We start from the raw sequence: 26,782 nt of genomic DNA on the forward strand, positions 1-26,782 counted from the left end.
TTTATTTTATGTATAATGCACTTTATTTCGCTTTATGTATATATTATCATCTATATAGATGAAAAAAGATAAATCTGACATAAGTATATACACTGGTATTAATAAGTATCAAGAGATGGCAGGCACGTTCAGTAGCTTTGCTTTTCGCGCCTTAATTATGCCTAACCTGTCTTAAATATACACATCTTTCCAACTTCTTTTTTTAAGTAAAAGATAAAACTTCTTTGAAATCTAAAAGCTGTTTAATCTCTTTTTTTATTACATTGTGAATTCTATAAGATTAAGATTATTGAGTAATGGAGGAAGTAACCAAATGCAGGTACATCGATTGTGTCGACACACGGGAAAAGGAGCAAATACTTCATGAACTTCCCGTTTGTGATACCGGTCTCTGTGTGAGGTGGTTGATCAACAGTGGTCACGTGGATCTAATTGGAAGTGATCTGGATGCTTTACGGTCTATGAAATTTTTCGTTTGCAATAATCACTTTACGGAAGATTGCTATCTGAGTAAAGGTACCCTAAAAGAAAATGCAGTCCCTTCTCCACATTGGAGTGCTGTTTCAAGAAAATTGAGGAATTTGAAAATACGACGGGTAAATATATTTTTTTATACTGTCTATTTATTTCTGATTCTTATCTTTAAAGCATTCGTAATGTAAACGTAAATTATTTTATTTAAAATTATTACATTATATAATTATTTAAAATAAAATACTGAAATATAAAAATAGAATCTGAATTAACATAGATGAGCATAAATAATTCAAAAAAATGTTCATTCAATAATTTTATATCATTATATTTTTTTCATTAAATTTCAGAAAATTCATTTAAACGGTCAAGAAGGTTCTATGGAGGAAGTAGCAACAGATCAAGTTACAGAGAAAAATGTTCCATCTGAATTTGAAGTGGATCAGTGGTGTAGAACATGTGCGACCAAGAAACAAAATCTTGTAAGTATGATGACCAAGGGAAAAGGCACAGATATGAGCCTTCTATCAAAATTGAAACTTTTAATAGAAATTGACGATGAAGATGCTTTACCAACAAAGATGTGCGATGAATGTGTTGACAAATTGGAACAGTCTTTTAAGTTTTTTCAACAGATTTATGTAGCAGACAATACATTGCGTCATGTGTTTCCAAATTCACGATCCAGCAATGCACCTAGAAAACCTCTTTATTCGATTGGTGAACATATGAGAAATGAACAGAAGGAAAAAGAAAAAGAGAAAGAAAAAGAAAGAGAAAAAGAAGAAGAACAACAACAACAGATTCAAGATCATGCTCCAAAAGTTACTCGTGGTATTTTTAGACGAGGTCGAGGTAGACCACGTACTAGAGGATTTCCTACAAGATCCAGAGGAAGGCCAAGAACTGTTCACTTACCGCTTTCAGTTCCGACTCCTAATCTGAACAATAATACCGTAAATGAAACCAGAATAAATGAAACAATATTAAAAAATGAATCTCAAAGTGTGACTCATGATGAAGAAAGACAAGGTAACACAGTATTTTCATTACTTACTGATACATGTCACAGTGATGAAGAATTAGATTGGTCAGATGTATTAAAAGTCATGAGTGATCAAAGGTATCAAGTTGTTTCTAGACAAGAAACGGAATCAAAATTAGAAGAAAATATACAAAAGGAAAAAACAGAGGAACAAGTAATTCAACCAGAGATAATGTTACAAGTAGAAGTGACATCGGAGACAATAAAAGAAGAAAGAAATACAGAAGCAGAAATTGAAGTTAAAGTAAAAGTAGAGGAAGAGGTAGAGGTGCAACCTAATGTGACAAAATTAATCATAGAGAAAGAAGTTCAACGAATACGTTGTGAATTTTGCGACGAATCATTTAAACTTAGACGTCAGCTACAAACACATTTATTAACCGATCATTCTCAATTATCCGAACATATGTGTATAGATTGTCTAACTTGTTATGAGAGTGAGTCATTATTAACAAAACATCGTAGTTTACGTCACGGAGATCGAAAATATCATTGCGAATATTGCCACGAAGTATTTCCCGAAAAAAAGATTTTAAGGGAACACATTAAGAAATGTCAGCCGCACGATATACTGCATTATTCTTGCGATTCGTGTGGAGTAACATTTATCTCTAAAGAAGAGTTAATCGAACATATGGAAAATCATCCAGAAAGTTCGATTGTATCATCGCACATGAATCTTGATAATTTGCAAAGTACCGATAGTACATTAGTATCGTCTTCAAAGCCCGTAATAAAACTCGAATCAGAATCTGAATATTGTTCCATTTCAACTTCAAAAAATACAAATGAAATTTCAGAATCGAATCCAGGTGAAAAGAGCAGCACAATTAATTCAAGTGATACATGTGAAATTAATATAGTCGAGGAAACGCAAGGACTGATTGATGAAGAGTCGATAGTGATGTGCCCGGATTGTAACGAGCAAATGAATAACACAGTGGAACTTAGTATTCATCGAATGCGTCGTCATTCGATGAATAGAAAGGATGCTACGTGTCTTCTTTGCGATAACAAATCATTTTCTTCATTGGACGAATACGAACAACATGTACTTGATCATTGCAAACGATTAAGAATATCACCATGATAAAATGAATTTTTCTTTATTACATAATATCGCGTCAGTGATAGATTTATATCTATTATATTGATTCATTATCAGTTAAAAAAAAAAAAAGAAAAAAAAATTTCGATCATATTAGATACAATTAAAGGATAACAAAGTTAATCATTTTATTAAAATATTGCACATTGTGTGCGTTTGTATTTTGTAGAACCTTCAATCTTATTTCTTATTATTATACGAAACAAGAAATATATTTTAATCGAGAAACATGAGTAATCGAGCAACTCGATCATTTTTTTTTTTTTTTTTAATTTATCTGTAATATTGAGTAAATTACGTAAAAAAAGTACAAAAATTTGAGGGTAAAAATCTGTTATGAGACAGTGCGTCACATTCACGATATAATGATATGAATTGTATAAAGAATAAATGCATCGATAGAAATAGATTTCTATACGAAATGTCATGATATACAGCACGTTTGTAATGTAATGTAACGTAAATGTGTTTCTTTCATTTCATTTCATTTAAAAAAATTTGCACGCGCGTGTGTGTATATGTGTAAGTTCTGTTTAATATATACGTATATATGTAAATAACATAGAGCGTGTATGAGCGCGACAGTAAGAATATCAGTATGCGCGCGAATGCAACGGTGAATCGTAATTGTTGTTTATTATTTACAATCGGCTGAGTTTAGCCGGTAGCTTTTAAAATTATTCATCAATAAATATGTCTTTTTTGAACTATAGTAATTTAAGAATAAAAACTGCTATTTCGATCCTGGTGATGTTTTGAGCGGTGAGCGCGGCGGTCAATGAATGCAACCATTCGAGAAGAAGGAATCGTTGCACCAATTGATATCTGAAACAAAAATCAATGATTTCAATCTTGGTAAGATTGACAAAAGATTTGTCTATTAGATTAGTTTGAATGTTGCTTACTTAGTTATTAAATTAGCATTGCTGATTACATATAATAGATCATCATCGATACACAAGACAAAACTGACTCTTATAATTTAAAATCAAAAATTCTTATAATAAAAAATCAACAATTGTACAAGCGCAATATTTAAATCAACACAATTTTAATTCTGATTGGTGATAAACTTTTAATTTTATAAATTATCTTGAATATAATTTAACTGAGACTGTAAAAATACAATATCTTTTCTGTATTTCTGTAATCGATCATTTCTTTCTTTGTCAGTTCATATAATTGATTGGCAAAGCTAATTCCATTGTTATAAATGTATTATAATTAATATAAATCAATAATAACATAATTAACATTTAATTGGTTACCTTAAACCAAGGTGATGATAGAATTAATTGAGCGGTTGCTCTGTCTTCTCCGCGTAAACACAACAACGTTTCAAGAAGATTTTTTACATCGGACGATATATCTTTAAAATATTCATCAGGGAAACAAAAATCGCATTTTAGTATGTTCGCGGTAGTTTCTTCAATGGAATCGTCCAAAAAGGGAGAAAGTCCGCTGCACAGATGAAAAATTTCATGTTATTTTGCATTACACATAAAAGTTTTATAGGTTAATTGAGCATTTACCTTAATAACACGTAAAGAAAAACACCGGCAGCCCACATGTCCGTATAAGATCCTGTTGGTTTACCTAGAACCGATTCTGGAGCTGCAAATTCCAAATCAACTGGAGGAACAACTTCATCCAGTGGTACCGCTCTGACAGCTTCACCAAGATCTATTAGTTTTACAACGCCAGTTTTCTCATCAATTAGAACGTTTTCCGGTTTTAAGTCTAAATGAGCTCGTTTACGTGAGTGTAACCAGTACAATGCCGACAGTAGTTGACCGGTATATTTTGCAACAGTCGCTTCGGTATATTCAATTTGTTCGCCGAGATAAATAAATAATGTGGAACCCTTGACCCTGTACGCGGAAAATAATAATAGAAGAGATTCAATAACGAGACTGACAAAGAATCGCGCTAATTTTTCAAACCGCAATTAATCAAATAATGCAAAAAAAAAAAAAAAAGAAGAAAAAAACGAAACGAAAAAATACTGACAACTCTAAAACGATAGTATCGATATCCGGTTGAGGTGTATCCTCGAAAAGTGCAAATGCTCGAACGATATTATCATGGCGTATATTTCTGAGAAGATCGTACTCGGCCCGAGTTAACGACAGCGGTTGCTTCAATCGAGATATTTGTTTGAGCGCTACTTCTCGGTCGAATCCTTTTTCCTTTGCGCAGCATACTCTAGCAAATCTACCAATTCCTAATTCTTCCAGCTCGATATATTTGTTATTAAATTGTTCAATTTCTACGTTTTTCGTTACTTTTTTCCTCGAATCCGACAACGTTACAATCGACGAGGTTTCCTTTATCGTCAATCCATTTGATCGATTGCATTCGATTGTATCGCACCAAGCGTTTGTCGTGTCAATACCTACGGGGGAAAAAACATATATATTAGTATTTTTATTTCATCGTGTATTACGCATACAACAACGTACCTACGATACTAAGGGGAATTTTTGCCGAACAAGAACCCGTTTCATGTTCGACGCGACAGTGGTAAATCCCGGAATCAGAAGGAAGGCAAGGAGCAATTTCGAGACAAAGGGAATCGTTCGTTCGGTAAAGTCGATATCGATCGCTTTCCTCGATGTCACATCGTTGCCCCTCCTTTCTCCAACGTACGAGTGCACGTTCCACGCGGCGAGCTTCCAGTACGAGACGAGCCACGCCACCTGCCGTCGCCCTGATCGAACACGGAATAGTCAAAATCGCGGGAGGACCGTTCTCTTCCGCGCACATATCTTGCGGAAGACGGACGTTCTCTCCGTCGGTATCGATTCTTCGCGGACGGAAAGACCATGCGCGGCTGATCGATGAATTTGGAACGAGACTCGCCGGAATCCAGAATTCCTCCTTTTTCCCGATTACCGGAGAGACGATTAGCCCTGGGCCATCCACACGGAAGATCTCCAATTCTTCTCCAGCATGTAATTTGCCCCAATCTGCGGTTAATCTTACTCTGCTTCCTGGAACGATCTACGGAATCTCCCGGTTAACTTAACGAATCTTTGATCTTTCCTTTCCGATCATGCACCGGATCATCGATAATCTTTCACACTCCCCACTCCCGTTGACCACCATTTCACCACTCTCTCTCTTGATCGTTTTTAATGTTCCAAGCGTTTCATCTATCCAATATCTTGCGACATATTATTATAAACAGCAAGCACTCGATGGCAACAGTGAGCAGCAACAGTGACCCAACACTTAATAAATACAGCTAGCGAAATATATCGTAATAAAACTGCAGAAAAAACTACGGTGTTTAGCAATAGTGTATAGCAAGTATAGTGATAGGATAATCAACATACAAAACTGGAAAAAGGGTTCTACCAATATTTAAAATAATAATAATAATACTAAATTAATATCGTGAAAATAATAAGATAAATGATAAATATCGACGATGATAATAATAGATAATAAAGAAAATCTACAATAATTATTATGAATTGTATTCAAAAAAATGTAATCATGATGACAACAATAAATGTAATAACGACGATAACGAGAAAATGACAATGACGACGACGACGACGACGACGACGACGACGACGACGACGACGACGGCGACGATGACGACGATGACGACAACGGCGATGACGACGACGACGACGACGACGACGATGATTATGATGATGATGATGATGGTGATGGTGATGATGATTATGATGATGATGATAATGGCAATAACGAACGCGATTGCGATGTAATATTAAAAAATGAAAATAGAAGGGAAGGCAGTAACGATGCAAGAAGCAACAACTACAGAGTTAACATGTTTGAGAGCGTTTCATTTTGATGTAAAATATGTACAAGGTAATACTGGTTTCGTGAATAAGAATAACAAATCGTCAAAAGTAATCAGAGCCTGTAATATAATGAGTGCAGTAATATTGCACGTTGAGAAGAGATATCAACGAGAAATGATATATTTCATTATTTGCACTATTTGTCTCACAATCAATGGAAACGGTGAAAATAAAAAAGTTGTTACCGTACCAACGAAAAATTATATGACAGAGATCGAATAGCAACAGGCATCAAGAGGAAGAGAAAGAAGAATCCTTTTGCTGCAATTGCAAGAATTCTAATTACGAATAAAGACAAATAGAATTGTATATATATATATGTATATATATAAACTTAAGAAATAATAATAATTTTGATATTATTGCTCACCGGAATAGAGTTGTTGCGAACAGGTGATCGTGGGCGTAGAGTACTTCTGAATCCTTCGAGAAAGTTCAGTCTGCTTTTGCTAGGACTTGGCGATTGCGAAGAATCCTGATCCAAGCCTCCAGTACGAGGTCGCTGTAAAACCGATGTTGCCGTAGCTGTCGCTGCTGCAGCTGTAGCTAATGCTTTTGAAGAGGTAGTAGCAGCGATTTCATTTCTCCGTTCTTCGTTCGTTTTAGACATGTTCGGTATTGTTGATGAAAGTACACTCCCTCGACACGGAGAATCCGGACTCACGCCACGACTGTACGCCAGCAAATTATAAATAAAATTCAAACACGGTACTGCATCTATGAAAATACACTTTTTGTCGCATCGAGTTATTATAACTCGAACAAGATATCATAACTCGAATCAACACTCGGATATAATTCAATTTAAAGATAAATTATGATATTCAAGTTTTGATACATTTAAAATTATACTGGTTTACTTTATACAAATTTTTGTTTTTTTTTTTTAGGGGAGATAATAGGGAGAATAAGGGAAATTCCTTTTGAAAAAGATAAATCCATTGCTTAAAATGTTTAATAAAGTATAAAGCAATTTGAAATTTTAGAAATGTAAGATGTCGATGCAATACCATGTCCTTGTAAAAAATGATAAGAAAAACCAAGCTGTTAGTCAAACGACGAGTAAATAGTGTTAAAATAGGCGTAGGAAAAGGATGCATCACAATTAGAATGTTGACCAATGTACAATTTATTCTAAACAAAATGTTTACGTTTCTCGAGTTTTACTTTACGTCGTCCTTCATGAATGCACATTTATGTACAGCATACTATCCCCCGCATTCGTTCAATCTTGCAGTTATAAACATTATTAAAATTATTATACACTTGCAGCGTTACGTCGTTAATAGGTAATATAGCTTTTGGTGGGGGTGAGTCAGCATGTTGGACATGCTCGCTTGGCTTGATCATGCGTCATTTATTGCGTGTAATGTTTATCCTTACTTTACACACGCGTGATTATCCGTGCATTATTGTACATACAGATACGCGCATGTAAATTTTTCATTACGTGAAAATCAGTGAAACGTGCTTCCATAAACAATAAACGATAGGATTGAAAAAATTGTTTGAGCCAAAAAGACACAGCAGTAATAATAATAGTCTCGTTCGTTGTTCAATCAATTTTGTCTTCTAAAAATCCTTCCTTCTTTCGTCAAATTTTTGTAACAAAATCTGTCTCGCCCCCACCCCTTCCCTTTCCAGCAGTAATCTCTCACTCATTCTCTCTCTCTCTCTCTCTCTCTCGTACATCCGCACGCGCGCGCGTGTAAACGCGAGATACATGCAGTCACGCGACAGACACATAAACTCACATAAACAGAAGCATGCAACAAACACACCTTTCCACTTTAATATTATTCTTTTGCAAACAACAAGATACCAAGGAGGTGTTGTTACGAGGATGTAAATTGTGAGTGGGTACAGTTTCGTTATACCTACCCTTACCTGCACACAGATGTGCAACACAGTCGATAAATAACAGAATGCTTGATAATTTGTATCGTATCGTATCGTAACGTATCGTATCGTATCGTATCGTATCGTATCGTATCGTATCGTATTGTAACGTGTCGTATCGTAGAATGTCACATTGTACCGTACCGTGTTGTACTGTACCATATAATATCGTATTGTATATCGTGTATTAATGTACTGTATCATATTATATTGCATTGTATAGCATTATGTTCCAACGAACCATGACAAACACAGTTGTAGGAACGTTAAAAACTACTCCGAAGGAGGTAGGTAATTATTATAGAATATAGTAGGAGACGCTCTCGCGATAAAGCTACTCAGCAGCAATAGCGAGGTAGATTCCTGGACTGCAATGTTAAGGCAAACAAGAGGAAGCACGTCGCAATATGGTGAAAGAGTAATGTGTACATAAATTGTGTAATAAGAGAACACATTGTGAGATAAATTAGGAACAAAACGAAAAGGAAAACAGAGATTAAAACGGATTTCGGTTTTAGGAGACGACTACGGTTCTCTAGCATATAGCGCTTCTGTATCTTTTCTTTATATAAAATATACAAAAATATTTCGGAACGAATCTTCACGGATCGAGCGTTGAAAGAGAGTCAATGTAATTCAGTGTGTTAGATAGAGTGACGCTTACAATGGATCTTTGGTAAGTTCCTTTTGGTAGGCAATTGGTGACTGTATCGCTTTAAGGAAGTCACGTTGGGTCTGCAGGATGGCAGTGATCGTATCTACCCACTCCTGCTTCCGTGGCCCATTTTCTTCTACTGCGCTACAAGAGAATCCAAGGCCAGGTTTTCGAGGATCTGTTGATCGAATTATAAACTTCTCCGAATCATCATAACATTCTTCTAAACTCATTTTATTCACCTGTATAAAATGAAATATATCATCTTTATATATATATATAATATTTATAATATTATAATTTATAATTCACATTAAATATCGTTTTTTTTCAATTGTTAATATATTATACTATAATATACATAATATTATGCTATTAATTAACAATTATATCAATTTCTTATATTTTTCATAAAATTATATACTTGTAATTTCTATATATAAATAAAATAAAAACAATATTTTATTGATTTGCATGTTTCTCCCTTTTACTATTTTAATAAAATAATAATCTAAATAATCTAAATAAAAAATAAGATAAAAAACTTGAAAAAAATATTGAGCAAATTTAACGATAATTGTTTACCTGAATATGAGCCTTGTAAATATAGACAGGATTGGTGAATTGTGTCTTTTTTCCGACAGCTTCACTAAAAATAATATTTTGTTCGAACAGGAAGACTTGCCATTCTTTTTCCTTACTAGGTAAATTCGAAGAAAATTCTGAGACTAAAAGTGGTCCGTGCAATAATAATTTTCCTTGCGCTGTAATTTTTCCCTAATAAAAAAAAAGGATAATGGAAGATGTTAATACAATCGAAATATTATTTTCTATCAAGATAAGGATACTTACGTCGAAACCTTGAAGTCTTGCAACATCCATCATGTCATTGGCCGCTTTTGGAATAATACGCATTACATGAACCGCTGCTCTAAGTCCTTCGATTTCCGAAATTCTTTGAGTTCGTTCGGTAAGTCTTAATGCCTCTCTAAGAAGAAGTTGATACTTTGTGATTCTTTGAACCGGTTTGATTAAAAGATCGCATAATTGTAATCGGTGTCCGAGCTTTTGCCTCAAATCCTAGACAATAATAATTAGATAAGAATAAAAAATAAAATAAAATTAGCAAAGTATCAAAATTAATTTACAAAAAAAAATTAAAAAATTTCTTTATATAATATATAACAAGACTTAATTCAATTTGTATATCTACCTCGAAATAGGTGTCTATATACTCAGAAACAATATACTCGGAGACTGGTTTGTTTTGACAATAAACAACATACATATGTAACTTCCTTTCGTATCGCTTAAACAACGGCCCAAGCTCTTCCGGCCGTTCCAAGCAACGTTCCAAAGCTTTCAGAAAGAAACTGTATATAAGAATAAAAATGAACGAATTGTTCAGTTTATACGACTGTTACTGTAAATAAGACAAATAACAGAAGAAAAGCTTACTCTCTATGCCATTCGTAGATTGCCTCTATGTTACCAAAAACCATTTTGTCTTTTCCACCGCGTAAATCATCTGGCAATGGCACTTGAGATTCAGAATCTCGCATCAATGCCATGTACCCTTCGACTATTTGCTTCAAATCATTTACATAATCCTTTTCCGTCTCGACCAACTCTCGAATAACGAATTGTCGTTTTACTAGCACCGCGCTTTCCAAGTCGTATTCCTCCGAATTCCCGTGAGCAGGGCTACTCGTTGTTCCCATCTTAGTCGTCGTCGTCGTCATCGTTATCCCCGTCGCAACAGTGGCCGTCGCTGCTGTTGTCATTATCGTCGTCGATGAAGCAATCGTCGTAGTAGCAATAGTTGCGCTCGATACTGCATCTTTGTCGTAATCGTTATCCCCACTGCCACCAATGCTTGAATTTTTACCACTAGGTGTTCGCATCAGACTTTGTCTTTCTTGGTTTTCCGTATGTTGTTCCTGTTTCCATATTCGATAGAAATGAGCATCAATTTCAGATATGTTATAAATTTAAATTTCATTTATTACTCTTACCATTCTTTCTTTTACGATCTGTTCAATTTCAGCCAAATCAACCGTCGTGGCACCGTCAAGAATCTTCGTTGAACGTTCAGATGTCTATATATATAATAGAAATCAATTTAAATATTTTATTTAAGAATTATATTTTTATCTATTATATTGATTTATTTATAGCTGTTATATTATCTGAATTATTTTATATCAAACACAATTATCAATTATCAATTTTGAAATTGTATATTATAGTATAGTTTTATTTCTCTTTAATTGTAATAAAAATTGGAACGCAATGTGTATAGAAATACGCTACGTTATATTAAAGCAGTTTTCTTTGGTGCAAAGAATGAGACGTTCAAATTTCCTCACGTACGATTCATTGGTATTCATAACGTTTGCGGTCAAACATTTGGACCAGGTAAAATAAATGAATTATAATGGGTGAAAGGTTCTAAGTTTGAAACTATTTTGAGAGGATAAATAGAATTAAAAAGAGGAACATAAAAAAAATTAGCGGGAAGGGGAAAAAAATATTGTAGCTAAGATAGGTTAGAATAAAAAAAATATATTAAAAAAGAAGAAAAATAAAACTCACTCGAGATTTTCCACAGCCTTCTGTTGTAATTGCTGATCCCGATGCTCCATTCGCAGTTCCTACAAGTATCGGTTCAGTGATGGGTTTCATCGGCGGAGGAAGTTCTAATTCGTCTTCGACATCGTCCGCTCCATTTTGTTCCGAGTAAGTTAAAGCTTCTGTGTTATCGGGTTCCGGTACATCTTCTTCCAATTCTGGTTCCGATTGTTCCGTTTCTCCTTCGTCCTCTTCTCCTTCGATTCCTGGTTGAAGTTCAGTGTCAAGGTCCGCTTCAGAAGCAGACACACGCATAGAGGCAGTCGCTGTTGTTAACGCGGAGATAGAAATAGAAGCAGTTCTGGACGGTCGAGATTGTTCCGCACCAGTCGGTAATTTGAATCGTTTTTCCGAGACATTCTTTTTCAACCGATCACCTGATGGCGGTACAATCGATGTCATCGATGTCGCTGTCGCTGTCGTCGTCGGTGGCGATTTCTCGACTTTACCTTGACTAAGTTTACGCAATGGTGGAGGTAACCACTTTCTCCTATAAAAAAAAAAAATGGAAAAAAAAAAGTAAATAATACAATTATTTATCGTTTAAATACATTCGACGTTTTGTTTTTACATTCATTAAAACATTTATAGATTTGTTCTTCATGTATTTGCTTACTTACCCGCTAAAGCCACGCCTTTTGTTTCCTGGAGAATTTGTGTTCGCAGGAGTACTTCCATCGTTTGCAACGTTTTCTATAAAAATATAAGTATAACATAAATCTGAAATGCGAATTGCCGAAGTGAACGTTACGTAAAATAAAATATGCAATTTGATTGTTTTTGATACATTAAGAATGCAGTATATATGCAAATTAAATATAAAAAGATCGGAAAAAAATTAAAAAAATAAGAATTTAATTGTTAAAATCATTTTAATAATTGAAAAAATCGAAATCATTTGATGATATGCGATTAAATATATTATTTCATTATTTCATATTTCGCAAGTAATAAAAAAAAATAATAATAATCATAATTTCGTTCGCAAAGATCGATCAAATAACATTAATTATAATTGCAAATAAATGTAACATTAAATAAAACATATGATGTATAATTTTTCTTTAATTAAATCTTCAACTAACATGTTTAATAATCGATAAGTAATAAAATTGACCAGCATCTAGGAGAGGTTAGCGACCATCGATGTAAAGTATACTTAATGTATCAACTTTGTTTTATCGACATATCAGTTGAAGATTCAACCGGTCAAGGACACAGTTATCCCGGTACATCGTATTGATCCGACACGACCGACTCGGAGTACGCGTACAATAGACTCCTGTCAAAGAGGTAACCATTTTAATCGTAACGTATCAATGTCCTCACTATCTTTCGACCGATTTATTATCCCAAATTCCAATCAATTAATCTACTTACACTCGAATTTATCATTTACATTATGATTCTTTACGTTCTATTGCCTTCCAATTATGTGACTTTATATTTTAATCAATAATCATTCATATCATATTTGAATGCAATTCAACTAGTATAATTATAATTTGTATAAATAATAAAATGATCTTTGCTTTAATTGAATTGAATAATGCTTCCATAAGTAACGATTCTATAAATGGTCAGAACTATCTTTTATTCAACAAAAGGATTATTATCTTGGAATCCTTCAAACATAAGTAATTAAATATATTCAATTTGGAATCCAAGATTCCTTTATTGATTAAATTTAAATATAAATAATTTAGAAAGAAATTTAATTCATATAATTTTGATTATATAAAAATATACTTATCACATTTGTATTATATTACAATTTTATTATTGAAAATTTTTAAATTCATTGTTATTCCTCCAATTCCTTGTCACTTATAAAAGCTCAAATTATCAAATTCAAGAAATTCAATCATTTCTAATTAAAAGTTAAAATCTTAAATTTCCTCCATAACTGACTAGTCTTGAATTACTGTCATTTATTACTTATTATTCTATATCAAACATTATTAACACATCTACTTATGATTATATCTACATTTTACTTTCATATAAAACAATCATCTCACCAGTTTCATCCGGCAACACAGGAACATTTTGAATTGGTAACACAGGTGTTACACTTGTTGCAACAGTCGACGAAGAGCCTGCTACTCCAGCAGCAGAGGACGCAGTTGCAAATCCTCCACTGGATGCGACAGTTTGAACTTGACTACTCGATTGTTGTTGATAATGTAATTGTTGTTGTTGCTGCTGCTGCTGCTGTTGCTGTTGCTGCTGTTGTTGTTGTTGCTGCTGCTGCTGTCCTGGAACTTTCCTAGATGGTGAAGTTTTACTAGAAACTGGAGGGGGTTGTTTAAGCGCACTAGTAGGAACTAATCCTTCTGGAGGAGGATCAACTTGTCCTGGAGCAACTAGTAAACGCACGTGAGTCCACTCGGATGTATTCACACCGCTGATGTTACTTCCATTTTCTAATACTTCAACTTGTTGGCCTTTCGTTACCGTCAACTCTTTCGAACCCGGTGCTGCAGAGTGATCGGCAATCACCCAGGTCACCTCGGCTACGCCAGTCTAAAATGTAATAAAATATACTTTTCACACAACGATATATCATATTCACCATCGATTTATAATTATTAATCGATATATTTATTTATCGTTACATGCTCTTCTCGCAAGTTTCACTTGAATATGTTGTAAAAAACGAAATAAGACTAGAATTTCTAACATACATATATATATATAGAACGAGAGAGAGAGAGAGCTTGTAACGAATAAATATATTATATATTTGGAAATTTGAAAAACGGAAGAATTGTTTTTTTTTTTATAGCGACGAAAAAAACATTTAAATGAAAACACGCAAAGGACACACGAGTGAAAAGAGACGGAAGGAGGGGATGGAAAAGAGGAGGAGAGATAAAGAACGAAGAGAAGGATAGCAGCAGATTGACAGCAGTGCACGATCGTCTTTGACTTTGCGGTCCAATGGACCGTTTAATGGATTATTCTAGCTTCGGTGATTTCGATTTGATCGAAATAGACCTTGTCTTTGATAAAGACATATATAATACTTGTTTTTTTCGAAAAATAAAAAAAAAATAAAAAAAAAATAAAAAAAAAACGACGAATAAAGGTATAACGAAATATAACACGAGTTTAAGAGGTTTTGCGTCTTATCGTCGCCGTGTATTTACTCTTATCTTTTGAGTCAATTCGCACGATTCACTTCGCAAACTTCTTCGATCGATTTTTTTCTCGTTGATAACGAATTATCGTCCGCGTAAATCTACGTGAATATTTTTAACGCTATTGAGAATTTTTTTTTTTTTAGATAAAAAAGTCATTAAAGTTAAAGATCAACGATAATTTTCTATTTTTTCACAATATGTAAAATGAATTTTTTTTTTTTTTAATTTAAAAAAAGTTAAGTTTCGATCAATTTGAAATTTTGATGAAGATAAACGTTCACGACGAGATGTATAAGAATAATAAGAGAATACAAATGGTATGGGATATACGGATATTACTATGAACCGTGATGATGGTTCTAGCGTTATAAAGGCGAGAGTCAAAACAGAGAGGTCGACCGCTTTCGCGTCGCATTCCACCGACCGACGAAAATAGACCTTTTTCCACGTGCCAAATTTTACCGATCCTCTTCGAATCCTTCCACCCAATGAAGCCCCCCCAAACATCGCTCAAGAGACTACTCTTAACCAAATGTTGTTTGATTAATCACGAAACGGATCGAAAAATCCCGTATCCCGTCGTCATACATCACGAAACAAAAGCGGAAAAAGTTTATCAACAATCAGAGAATCTTGAAATTGTTCGTTTATTTCTCCAAAACTGATTCATTCCCGCAATTGTTCGATTATGTAATATCCGTTTTCCAAGGCGAAAACGTTTTTCGCATCGATTTTCACACGTACAAAAGCGTCCGAATAAGCTAACCATAGATTCGAGACGTGGTGAGATTTCAACCTCGGCAACGAGCCAATTTCAACTTGGCCGTCGAAATCGTACGATTCGTGTCGATTCGATTCGTAATGATTTCGAGGAAAACAGAGAGAAAATAGGGAGCGAAAGGGAGGGGAGGGGGAGAAGAAGGGAGGAAAGATAGGTTCTCGATAGACATTTTCTTTCGTACAAGAATCAAAAGGAAGAGGTAAACATCATCGATGACTCGAATATATATATATATATATATATATATATATATATATATATATATATCGATTAAAGTTTGAAAATTAGCAGATATCAATGATTTCCTTGTCTCGTTCAGAGAAAAATGAAATTTAACAAAGGGAGGAAGAATATTCATTTCGATATTATTCTATTCCTTTTTTTTTCTACGATGAAATTATACGGAAACGAAACAATAACAAGGATAAAAATAAAGATGACAGTGAAAAAGTAGTCAAAGAAGCTGGTAAAACCCATGACAATGATCGATATTGATAATCCAACAAATTTTTCAAACATCATAGAGCATAGAAATGACTGCGGATGTGGTTACGGATATGATTGCGGATGTGAATGCGGATACGAATTGACGACTGCATTTCCTTTACACATCGCGTATTATGGATTTAAAAAACAGCACGTAATTTTAAGCACGTAATCAGATGGAGATTAATCAATATTAATATTATTTTTTCCAATCAGAGATTTTGTTTAATGTCCGCAATCTCTCTCTCTCTCTCTCTCTCTCTCTCTCTCTCTCTCTCTCTCTCTCTCTCGTATTCTTTTCTATTCATTATCGAACATGAATTATTATTTCCGTCAGTTGTTTAACCGTTCAATAATCGACTCGTATTGTGTGCATCACATTTTCAATCTTGTCCTGTTGTTGTATCGAGAAATGTGCGGAGAAAACGCAGAGGAAATATAATAGAATTGCGCTCGCGCAATTATGTGGGTGAGCGAGTGCTCAAGTACCTGGGAAAGGGAGGGTTGACGGTGCAAAAGTCGAGCCTGGAACGAGCTCGGTGTGTCGATGGTATGCTGCCTGGAGAGGGCTGCGTGTGGCGGTGTTACAGAACTCTGGCGGAACCAAGGTAACGAGATCTTCCTGCGGGCTTTCTTCACTATTGTTGCAGGTTTTCCTGCCGGTGACGTCATGACAGTTTTACCTCGTGTTCAATTCACGTGCACGAAATACCCAACAATAATCGTGTGCGGTATGAGAAACGGGATGATTGAAGATGTTATTAAACGTACGAGCGGCATGCTTTCTTTTTTTTTTTCTCTTTTTTTTTCTCGTAATCAATCTTTTCCCCAACAGGTCAGAAAGTCTTGTCCACCACCGATTCGTCACACTCACCATCGAGCGGATCCATTCGACCCAAGTGTCGCGCCCGTACTGATCCCGTTACCTATCGTTCCTCGTATCGTTCCTCCGCCCTCCTCTCTGCCTCACCCTCTCTGCCATACCACCTTACTACGTATTTCTCACCCTATCACAACCACCCTACCCTCTCACTTTTCTTCCATCTCTACCCTCTCTCGCGTTTGCGCGCGCGCGTGTATGTATGTATGTATATGTATGCGGCTTGCGATCGCGCTTGCTCGCATTTCGATTATTCTCGAACCCCACCCAACGATATTCTCACGATATTCCCTCGCTTCTCGTCGCTATCGTTACCCCACCACCAAACATCGAACAAATCAAGGAAAGAATCGTTCGTAGTTATTGCCTCTATCTGTCGATAATAAGTTCGCTGTTTTAGCGCTTTTCTATCTTTGACCCTATTCACGGATCTTTACGTCCATCTATGATTTATATACACCTGGGTCCAAGTGACAAAAATCTAAATCTAATGATGATAACATAACGTTCCTAGAATCCTACGGATTTTCCTCTGTATTTAGTATTTTGAAATCGGAATCAGATCGATTCGTTTCTTTATTATTATTATTATTATTATTTATGTTAATTTTATCAGGTTATATTGATGGAACATTTTCTGCATCTTTTGAATACTTTCGTTCTCCTCAAATTATTTAGATTGAAAATATTTTAACGATGTATTGCTATTTTTTAATAAATAACAATTTTTCTAATTTTAGAAAAGTATGTTATAAATTGAAATATGATTAAGTATTAGGTATACGAATGATCTAAATTAATTCAAAATTTCAACAATCTTTTTGTTTCTTTTTTAAATAAATAATGTATCGTCAAAAACTATATCTAAGTTTTAAAATAATCATTAAATGAATCTTTGCAAAGGAGAACGAAAGAGAAAATAGAAGAATAAATAAGCGAAAGTTAGATTAAAATATTTAACTTACTTTATCTGAGTCTGTAGTATTAGTAGAGCCAAAAGATGCCAAAGAATTTCTATCCAAATTCTCGACACTATCATCCAAAGAAGTACATTCTTCAAGATCTCTACTGGATCGTTGACTTGAACTTTTTTTCGCAGGACTCTTGGGCATACTTAAACTGAAATATGTTTCTTGAATAACTTCGCGTAATCTTTTCACCCATAATTGCTTAGCATCCATTGAATTGGCTCGAAGAACAACGCGTGTATCGCTAGTCGGTGCACGACCTGTCCATACTGCGAATTTGCATTCGTCACCTTCAATATGTTCAGTTACACCCAACTCAGAAGTCATTAAACGACTTTTGTAAATGTATTTCACCTATATCATAATAAATATCATGATAAATTTTATATATATATATATATATATATATATTCTGAAATGAATGTATCTCTATGTCAAATTTGTTTTTACCTTCCCAGCCGAATCTTTCACTTCTTTGCTAAAGAGCAGATATAATTCAAATAGAAATATGTGCCGATCTCTGCCTTTTCTAATCAATTGTTTGGGATCCCATACCGTAAAAGAATCCTGTAATACTACATCACCTAATGTATCTATTCTTACATCGCAACCTTCCAGCATACTTAAATGTAAGGCATCGTTTGCTTTCTTAGGCACATTTAACATTACTTCAAGGCCGTCCTTTATTTCGCCCTGTCCTTCTTGGCAACAGGCCTAAATAATTTGTATAAGATAAAATTAAACATATAAAAAAAATATAAAAACAGAAAAGAGAAAAAAGAAGAAAAATTTAATCTAGATAAAACAATATTGTTATAATATTTGTGCTGTAAATTATTTAATTATACATGAATATAAGATTCAATCACAGACATAGTATCGATCAAATCTATAAAGAGAAAAGAGTAATCAATTCGTTATACCTGAAGATCTTTTAATAATAATTGATATTTTGTTATTCTTTGTACGGGTTTAATTAAGTATGCAGCAATCGGATGTTCAACTCGATGTTTTCTTTGTAATTCTTCAAACCATGTCCCACCATGAGTAACTAACAATTGATTACTTTCTGGTTTATTCTTGCAATATGTCACATACATATCAAACTTAGGTGCCTAATCAATAAAAAAAAAAAATTCAATAATACTATTGGAAATATATATATATTATAAGAGGATTAAATATATTTTATTGTTAAATCAACAAATTGAACTAAGGAACTTAAAAAAAAAAAAATAAAAAATATAAAGTTTACCCATGTTACAAAACAATGTCCAACATCTTCGGGCATAGTTTCGTATTTTTCAAGTTCACGAAGAAATATGTTACTATGAAATTGATGAATCTCTTCCATATTACTAAAAATTATAGATTCTCGTCCTTGCAATCCAGATGGAACATTTCCTTTTCCACAACGTGTTTCTTCCAAAAAACATCGAATACAGGTTTCTAAATCTTTCACGTAAGTTCGTTCTGTTTGTAGCAGTTCAGCCATTATAAATCTGTGAATGCATAAGAATCGGAACCAATAATAAATATACGTAACTGATCATTTAAATAAATAAAAACTTCATTAAAAAAAGCAAACATACTCCTTTCGCCGCGCTGATCTTCTTTTTTCTTCGTTTAATTCTTTTAAATCTTTTCCTTTGATCTTTTCCTCGAGTAACGGATCGGAATTGCGATCGATAGAAAGATCCTTTTGACCATCGTCTGATTGAATTCCAAGATCTTCTTCAATTTGTGTTTTATAACAATCCATACGCGTACTAAAATCCTTATATCGTTGATCCACTTCAGCAACAGATTGTTTGATTGCCACTGCATGAGCATGTCCTTTCTCGACTAAATTATCAGCAAGTTGAATCAACAGCTTTACTCTTTCTCGTGTTTCCTATTACATAAATGAACGGAAAGATAAATAAAAACAAAAAAATTAAAAGGAAAAAAAAATGAATTATAAAAAAAAAAAGAAAAAATTAAAAAAGAAAATTCTGATCTTTTAAATGGTTCTAGATTTGAAAAATAAAACGAAAAAAAGAAGAAAAAAAAGAAAAACAAACAAAAATAAAACATACCTTCGCAGCACCTTTAAATTCATTGTGCTCGCGCAATAATTGTTCGTTTTCGATACGATTTTTACCAACGTTGGTATGTGTTGCTAGATATAATTCACCCGTTTCTCTAATCCATTCTAAAGCCTGTTTAGCACTACGCTCAAACAGAACATACTGATGACAATGATCCAATCGTTTCTTACGTTGCGTCCAGTATTCGAGCACACGATTCTCTTTACTAAGTAACTCCTCCAAAATATCTAAAATATTAGGTATTAAAATATATAAAGCTAATTATTCTTGAAAATTTTTTATATCCATATTTGAAATATATAATATATCATAAAGAAAATTAAAAAAAAGAAAAAATAAAACTAACTTTTAACTTTATTCTCAGAGCCAGCACTATTTGCCTGATAACTATAAAATTGAAGACTACGATTCGTATATTTAAGAAATGTTTCCGCAGTTCGCCGTACTAATGTGCATGCTTTTAAAAATGCTTCTTTTTGTTCTTGATGTTTGCCAACAAGTGTTGGAACTTGTGTAGCTTTTTCACCAGAAGCACACCAATCTTCGTCTCTTTTATATTCACGTTCAAGACTATCTAATACGGAACGGACTTGTTCTGCCGTTTTGTAAAAATTAATGCTAGCTGTTACTAGTTTATGTCTTTCCTCTGCACACGTCACAAGTTGTTGCCATCTTTTAGTTACATCCTCAGCTACCTCTCTTATACTCTTTGGGTCATAATGATTAGCACTCACTAGCGCATCTGCTCTGTGTTTTACCTAAAATGATCAATTTATATTTCTTCTTTTTAAATTTTCGTTTTTAAATTATTAAAAAAAAATATATATATAATTTAAAATAATTTACTGGGAATTGAAAAAAGGAATATAATTATGTACCTGAACAGCTGAAGTATGTGTTTTTTCTATAGCGACTTGAAACTGTTCATGTTCTAAACGAAGCTGTTCTGCATCTTGAAGATTTTCCGGAACTCTCAAAGAAGCTAATAACATAGCTTCTCCATTACGAATCCAATTTGCAACATGTGTAGCATCGGTTTGTAATTGAACCAGTTGAGAAGCTTGTTCTAAACGAACTCTTCTCATCTCCGCTAAATCTTCCGCATCCATTTCTCTTTCGTTTAAAAATTCAAGAAGCACTTGTACTCTAGTTGCAGCACTATGTTGTCCATCTGCCATTATGCAAACTCCTGCTTGTTCCAACACCTATATTTTCAAGATTTGATTTCAATTTTGTCATAATTTTTTTGTCACAATATCACAAAGATTTAAATATAAAGATTTATATACATATATTTAAAAATATATTTTTACCTGAGCAAGTTCTTGACCTTGTTGCAGAACTTGAAATGCAGTATTCTGCATATGAGCAACACCATCATTATGAGCACGTAATAATTGTTCAGGAGAACCTTCTCGAGATGGGCCTTGTAATTCTTGTGCCCACATCTCTAATTGACCGCTCGCTTCTAGAGCATCTCTTTCAAATACTCGTAGTCGTAAACATAATTCTAGCCTTAATTTTCTAGTAGCCCATAAATCTTCTAATTCCTGTCTTAAGCTCGCTAACCTATCTAATGCAGCTTCTACCGCAGATATCTGAAATATTTATTCGAATAATATTCCTTGCTTTCTCCATTAAATTTTATATTTTTCATAAATATAAAATTCAAATAAATATTCGAATGACAAAAATTACATAGAAAAAAGGAAAGAAGAAAAAATAATAAATTGAAAGATAAAACTTACAGAGCCAGTAGTATCAGGAGCATCAGTAGATTCTCGCAATTCTCGAAGCAATGCTTCTCCCTGAACAATAGTCGATGCACATGCTTCCATGCAAGAGGCTCGATGTTGTGCACATTGTTCCAACAATCTTTCCGCTGTTTCTAAATTCTCCGCCACTTCGTCTTGTTGTAATTCTTGTCGTAATTCGTCAACCCAACCACTTAACTATTAAAAATATCCATTTTTTTTTTTATATTTTTGTTATTACCAATTCAGCACTATAAATCGTATTGTCTATTATACCTCTTTTTCATGTGTATAAAATACAACTGCTAAATCTAATCTTCGACGACGTTGTTCGACTCTTGCCGCAAAACTACTGACGTGAGCCTCTAATTCTTGCGCTACAGCATATATCTCATCAGCAGCACATTCACCAGTATGCGCCAATTCTTGTGCAGCAGTAAGTAGTTTAGTAGCATTCGTATATGTATTCTAAACAAATATAAAATTATTTATTTAATATTTTTATCATACACATTCGTTTATAAATAATATTATGATGATAAATGTTTATCAATAATATAAAATATATATATATATATATATATATATATTGAGTTTATTACCTGTGCGACATTTTCAAAATGTTCGTGACTTTTCTGATATACTCTCGCTTTTTGAAGATTACGACCAACACCTGTATTCTTTCTAATAAAAACTTCGCCGTGATTAGTTAACCAATCCAAAACTTGTTTCACATCTTCTTGAAATAATCTGTAAACGATTAATTATTATTATTAATTTATAAAAAAAATATAGAGAATAATTAATATATGGGAATTAGTATCATCTTTATAGATAAACGAAATTGAAAAAGAAATGACGTGCAACATATGAATACCTTAACGCGAGTCGTTGATGCAGTTTGACTTTTCGAGCATGCCAACGAGCTTCCAACGCTCTATGATGACCCAAAATTTGATGGATCACTGCCAATACATGAGACGCACCTTCGCTATAATCCGCAGCAGGATTCCCACTCATACCAGAATGCCCATCAATGCCATGTCCATCTTGACTCTGAATAAATCAATCATTTTATTTATTCAATCATTAAAATTTATATATCTCAAAATAATTTAAAAATTTACTTGTTACTTCACATGCACGTGCATTACTTGAATCAATCAATGTACTCGTTTCCATAAGTATAACCTACAGTATATTACTCCAGTCTGTACAATAAAGATTGCATATGACTTTTTATAAATATAGAAAGGAGAAAGAAAGCAGGAAGAGGGAGAGAAAGATATTAAAATCCACTAGCCAAGAAGTATCATACTAGAGATATGTACGCGATGAAACATTATTTAGACGCTTCTGTGCAATCTAAAGCAATGAGCTGCAATATTTGTATAATGAAGAGTCATGAAAAGCCTCTGGCGTGACATTTCATAGTTCATTTTATAGTTTATAGCGTGATGTTATGAATATAAAAGCATGACATGCATATCCCACACCATCAAAATAATCTATAGATGATTGATACAACATATAAATGTTGTTAAAATGATAAAGCAAAATAGAAATTAGTTTGTGCATAAACATTCGTGCACACCAATAGACGTACATGTTTTCTGGCTGTATGGTCTATCCCTTGCGGTTGATTACAGACTTGCACGAGATGATCCAGTTGATAAAGAAGCTTCTTACTGGTACTATGCACCTAAACAATAGGATTACCCAAAACCATATTTAAAGTTCTGCCATTCAATTCTGTTAAATATTAAAACCATGTTTCAGCTCCATAATTTATGATATTTATGAATCTACACAACGAAAAATTACAAATTTAATTCGTTTTCGTAATTGTCACATGATGCAGTTTCGGTTTCTTTACTCATTGGGTTAACTTTTACCATCTAATCCCTTATCTTTTTGAATTTCTTTTTTCTTTTCATCAGACCCGCATACCAAGCAAATGACCACCGGTTAAAAGCTATTAAAAAAAAAAAAAAATGACTAATCGTTTCATACATAATCGATGCAAAATGTATCCGAGCTCGAACTGTGCGTCGAAACGAAGCCGTGACAAACTTGCAGCATTGAGCCTAGTCCACTCAAAAGTGCCTGATACGCGTCATATACCTGCCAAACATTATCGTCCTTTACTAAATAAACACTCTGTAAACGATATTGCGAGTTACGATGTCACATTTCGAAGTTACGTGAAAAAAATTTTTTATTTTCTTTGTTTTCTTCGAGACTGAATTCCTTCTTGGCACGAACAGAACTAAAGATGAATTATATGCATGTTTGTATATGCATGATGTGAAAAAAATTAAACAAACATTATACAATATATTACAAAATATACAAACAAAGATCACCTCTGTGTAAGCTTGACACATTGCTTCATAAAGAGTTTGATGTTGCCGTATATGAGATTCCAAAATCGGTATTTCGTTAGGTAGATTGCCAGCATCACAAGCTTGACTCCATCCTGCAACGCTATCAACATATTGCTCTGCCTTATGATGAAATACAACGCTTAAACTAAGAACCGCAGTACGCTCATCAAGCCCTGCTGCGAATTCTTTCCAAGCTCGATCTAGTCGGCCAGCTACTGCTCTTACGTGTCCGGCAGCATAATGTTGAGTTTCAAGCAAACGGCTGGCCATCGTTAAAATCTTATTTATATTCACATAAACGTTCATAGAACTTATAGTGAAATGTTTGTGCTCTTCCTGCAAATTCTTAGCGAGTTGATAAGAACGTCCAATTTCAACGTAATTCGCTAAAAATCCTTCTCTATTGTGACAAATCCAATCGAACATTTTTTCACAATCTTGTTCGAAAAGTCTTAGTTGAAAGCACTGATCCAATTTCATCTTCTTAATATGCCACAATTGTAGAAGATGTTGTTGTGCAGCATGTACAGAATCCAAGTGTTGAATTACTAACGCGGCTAATGCTCGTCCATCAGGATCGGTGCCACCGGTTGCTCCGCTTTCTATACTACCGCCTTCGCCACTACTCGCTGCTATATCTGTAACAATATTTATCATTATCATTAAATAATTTTTAATCAATTTATCAAACAAATAGTTATTTTATATTTGATGACTATTTAATTTATCACTATAACATTAAAATTAAAATTAAAATTCGATAAACTTACTATTATCGAAGCGTTGTAACAATCGCTGACCGATAACTTCAATTTCTTCTACCGGAACTTTCATAATTTTTTTCTTCATTTCATTATGCAAATCAATTCCGTGTTTTGCTCCAGCTACATCGTCCGCAAAATCGTTTCGACTTAAATCCTCTTGTAAATCGTCTAATCTATCGAGAAGATCGCTTGCTTGCCATGTAAAATCTTCTACAGCTAATCTTGTATCAATCCATTGAGCATGATCATATTGTAATGATCCATCTAAATCTGCTGTCAATTGTGATGGATCAATTACTTTTGTCAAAGCTTCTAAACTTATAGTATTTATCTAGAAGGGAAAGAGCATTAAAATAATTTTTTGCTTTAGAAATATATCTTTTATGCTATTTCATTTTTACTTTGCTTACTTCAAAATTATATTTTTTTTGCTTGGCTAATGATGTCCGTTGTTTTTGCCAGAAATTTTCAGGTTTAATGATAAAAGCAACATGTATTGATCGATGAAAGTGTTCATGCAATACCTATAAATTTAAAAATTATTTATATTAATTAATATATCAAATTAAAATATAATACAAACTTAAAAAAAAAATGCAAACCAGATTGTCAAATATAAATCATATTTTTTGTTAAAACAAGAAATGAATATATTTGACAAAGAATTAATGGATTATGATTAATATATAAAACCTTTAGAATTGGTTTGACAGAATCCCAAGTAGCACCACGCATATCCACAATCACAGTGAAACGTAAACCCCTAGCTTCATCACTGGGCACAGTCAATAAATATTGTAAAAGACGGCGATAATCTTCAGGTTTGGCTCTTTCACGTCTTGGTGTAGTAGGAAATAAAAGTACTGGTCCACCTCTGCGATCTCGGCTACCTGGCAGAATGGCCAAACGTTCTTGCAGCAAAGGTAAAACCTCTGCAGCTCTTGTTCCATCCATCTTGTCTATTTTTATTTCATCAAATTAAATCTATCAAATAATATTTGCTATATTACTTTTGATGTTAACAAAATATATAATTAAAACATATAATTATATATAAATATTTTATTTTTCAAAGAAAAAGCAAATTATTTATATATATGTATAAATATATATAAATATAATTTAGAGTTTTACCACAATCTATCATGATTTCTTTACTACATCATGATATAACACTAAAAAATATTACAATGATTGAATATACAAATGAAATAAATTATTTTACACTTAATTCAATTTTAGAAAAATATAGTTAAAAAATGTATACAATGCACGATAAATTTTAGAAATAATATGTATATAAAATCAACATCATATAAACATTCACTTCATCTATCATAAACTCTATTTGAACAAAAATTATAAAATCGTATGAAGCTTTGATAATCCCATTGTTAAAATCGTCATTATGACTTCAACCGTTGCTACCACTACTGTCACGTCATTGACGTAAAAAGTCATGTTAAACCGACACTAAATTCATTTAATAATATATGTATAGCAAGAAAACCGAATAACTAATTTCGTATTTATTATATTCATATTCAGATTGAAATGTCTCTTTTGATTTAATCCGTTTACTTAGTCTCATACTTTCGATCAGATCACGAATCATAAAGCACGACTGAATCAAAATGAACATTGTTTCGCTCACCCGTATGAAAGACCAATTTGATGAAATTTCGGTCGTTTCGATTTTCTTATTTGTACCATATATATATTCTTTGAATAAAACTCGTTGCGATTCATATTGTTCATTCACCGGTATTAAAACTTTTAAATTCACGATAAATACTAAGCTTCAAAATTGCTTTCTGCCAATGGCAGTCTGCCATGTTCGAACTGGTACGAACAAGAAATTTTCAATGATCTTCT

At 33.5% G+C, this 26,782-nt stretch overlaps 2 protein-coding genes across 11 annotated transcripts; one reads left to right on the forward strand and one right to left on the reverse strand.

Moving 5' to 3' along the window:
* The first annotated feature begins 126 nt into the window (after positions 1-126).
* Positions 127-3,334, forward strand: LOC725494 (myoneurin). The gene is made up of 2 exons (XM_001121331.5): positions 127-596; positions 825-3,334. Exons 1-2 carry the CDS (start codon positions 297-299, stop codon positions 2,607-2,609), a joined length of 2,085 nt encoding a protein of 694 aa, XP_001121331.2. The 5' UTR covers positions 127-296; the 3' UTR covers positions 2,610-3,334.
* Positions 2,881-26,750, reverse strand: LOC408594 (triple functional domain protein). 10 transcript variants are annotated; one of them, XM_006568630.3, is made up of 34 exons: positions 26,562-26,750; positions 25,601-25,891; positions 25,318-25,431; positions 24,914-25,238; positions 24,123-24,781; positions 23,363-23,458; positions 22,634-22,812; positions 22,359-22,506; positions 22,033-22,224; positions 21,751-21,954; positions 21,316-21,600; positions 20,881-21,207; positions 20,349-20,760; positions 19,991-20,229; positions 19,505-19,806; positions 19,168-19,414; positions 18,836-19,027; positions 18,363-18,626; positions 17,910-18,266; positions 13,673-14,177; positions 12,272-12,344; positions 11,616-12,141; positions 11,036-11,119; positions 10,479-10,960; positions 10,234-10,393; positions 9,873-10,100; positions 9,606-9,797; positions 9,030-9,262; positions 6,837-7,137; positions 5,090-5,630; positions 4,638-5,022; positions 4,160-4,498; positions 3,896-4,088; positions 2,881-3,452 (listed from the first exon to the last, which is right to left on the reverse strand). In XM_006568630.3, the coding sequence occupies exons 2-34, from the start codon at positions 25,859-25,861 to the stop codon at positions 3,345-3,347; spliced, it is 9,153 nt and encodes a 3,050-aa protein (XP_006568693.1). In that variant the 5' UTR covers positions 25,862-25,891; positions 26,562-26,750; the 3' UTR covers positions 2,881-3,344. The 10 variants fall into 10 exon arrangements, 8 of the variants coding, with proteins under 8 accessions (XP_006568693.1, XP_006568691.1, XP_006568692.1 ...); XM_006568628.3 differs by lacking the exon at positions 23,363-23,458 and adding an exon at positions 23,770-23,880; XM_006568629.3 differs by lacking the exons at positions 23,363-23,458; positions 26,562-26,750 and adding exons at positions 23,770-23,880; positions 26,042-26,059.
* Between the last annotated feature and the right edge of the window lie 32 nt (positions 26,751-26,782).

The sequence above is a fragment of the Apis mellifera genome, linkage group LG1 (assembly GCF_003254395.2).
Source record: "Apis mellifera strain DH4 linkage group LG1, Amel_HAv3.1, whole genome shotgun sequence".
NCBI lineage: Eukaryota > Metazoa > Arthropoda > Insecta > Hymenoptera > Apidae > Apis > Apis mellifera.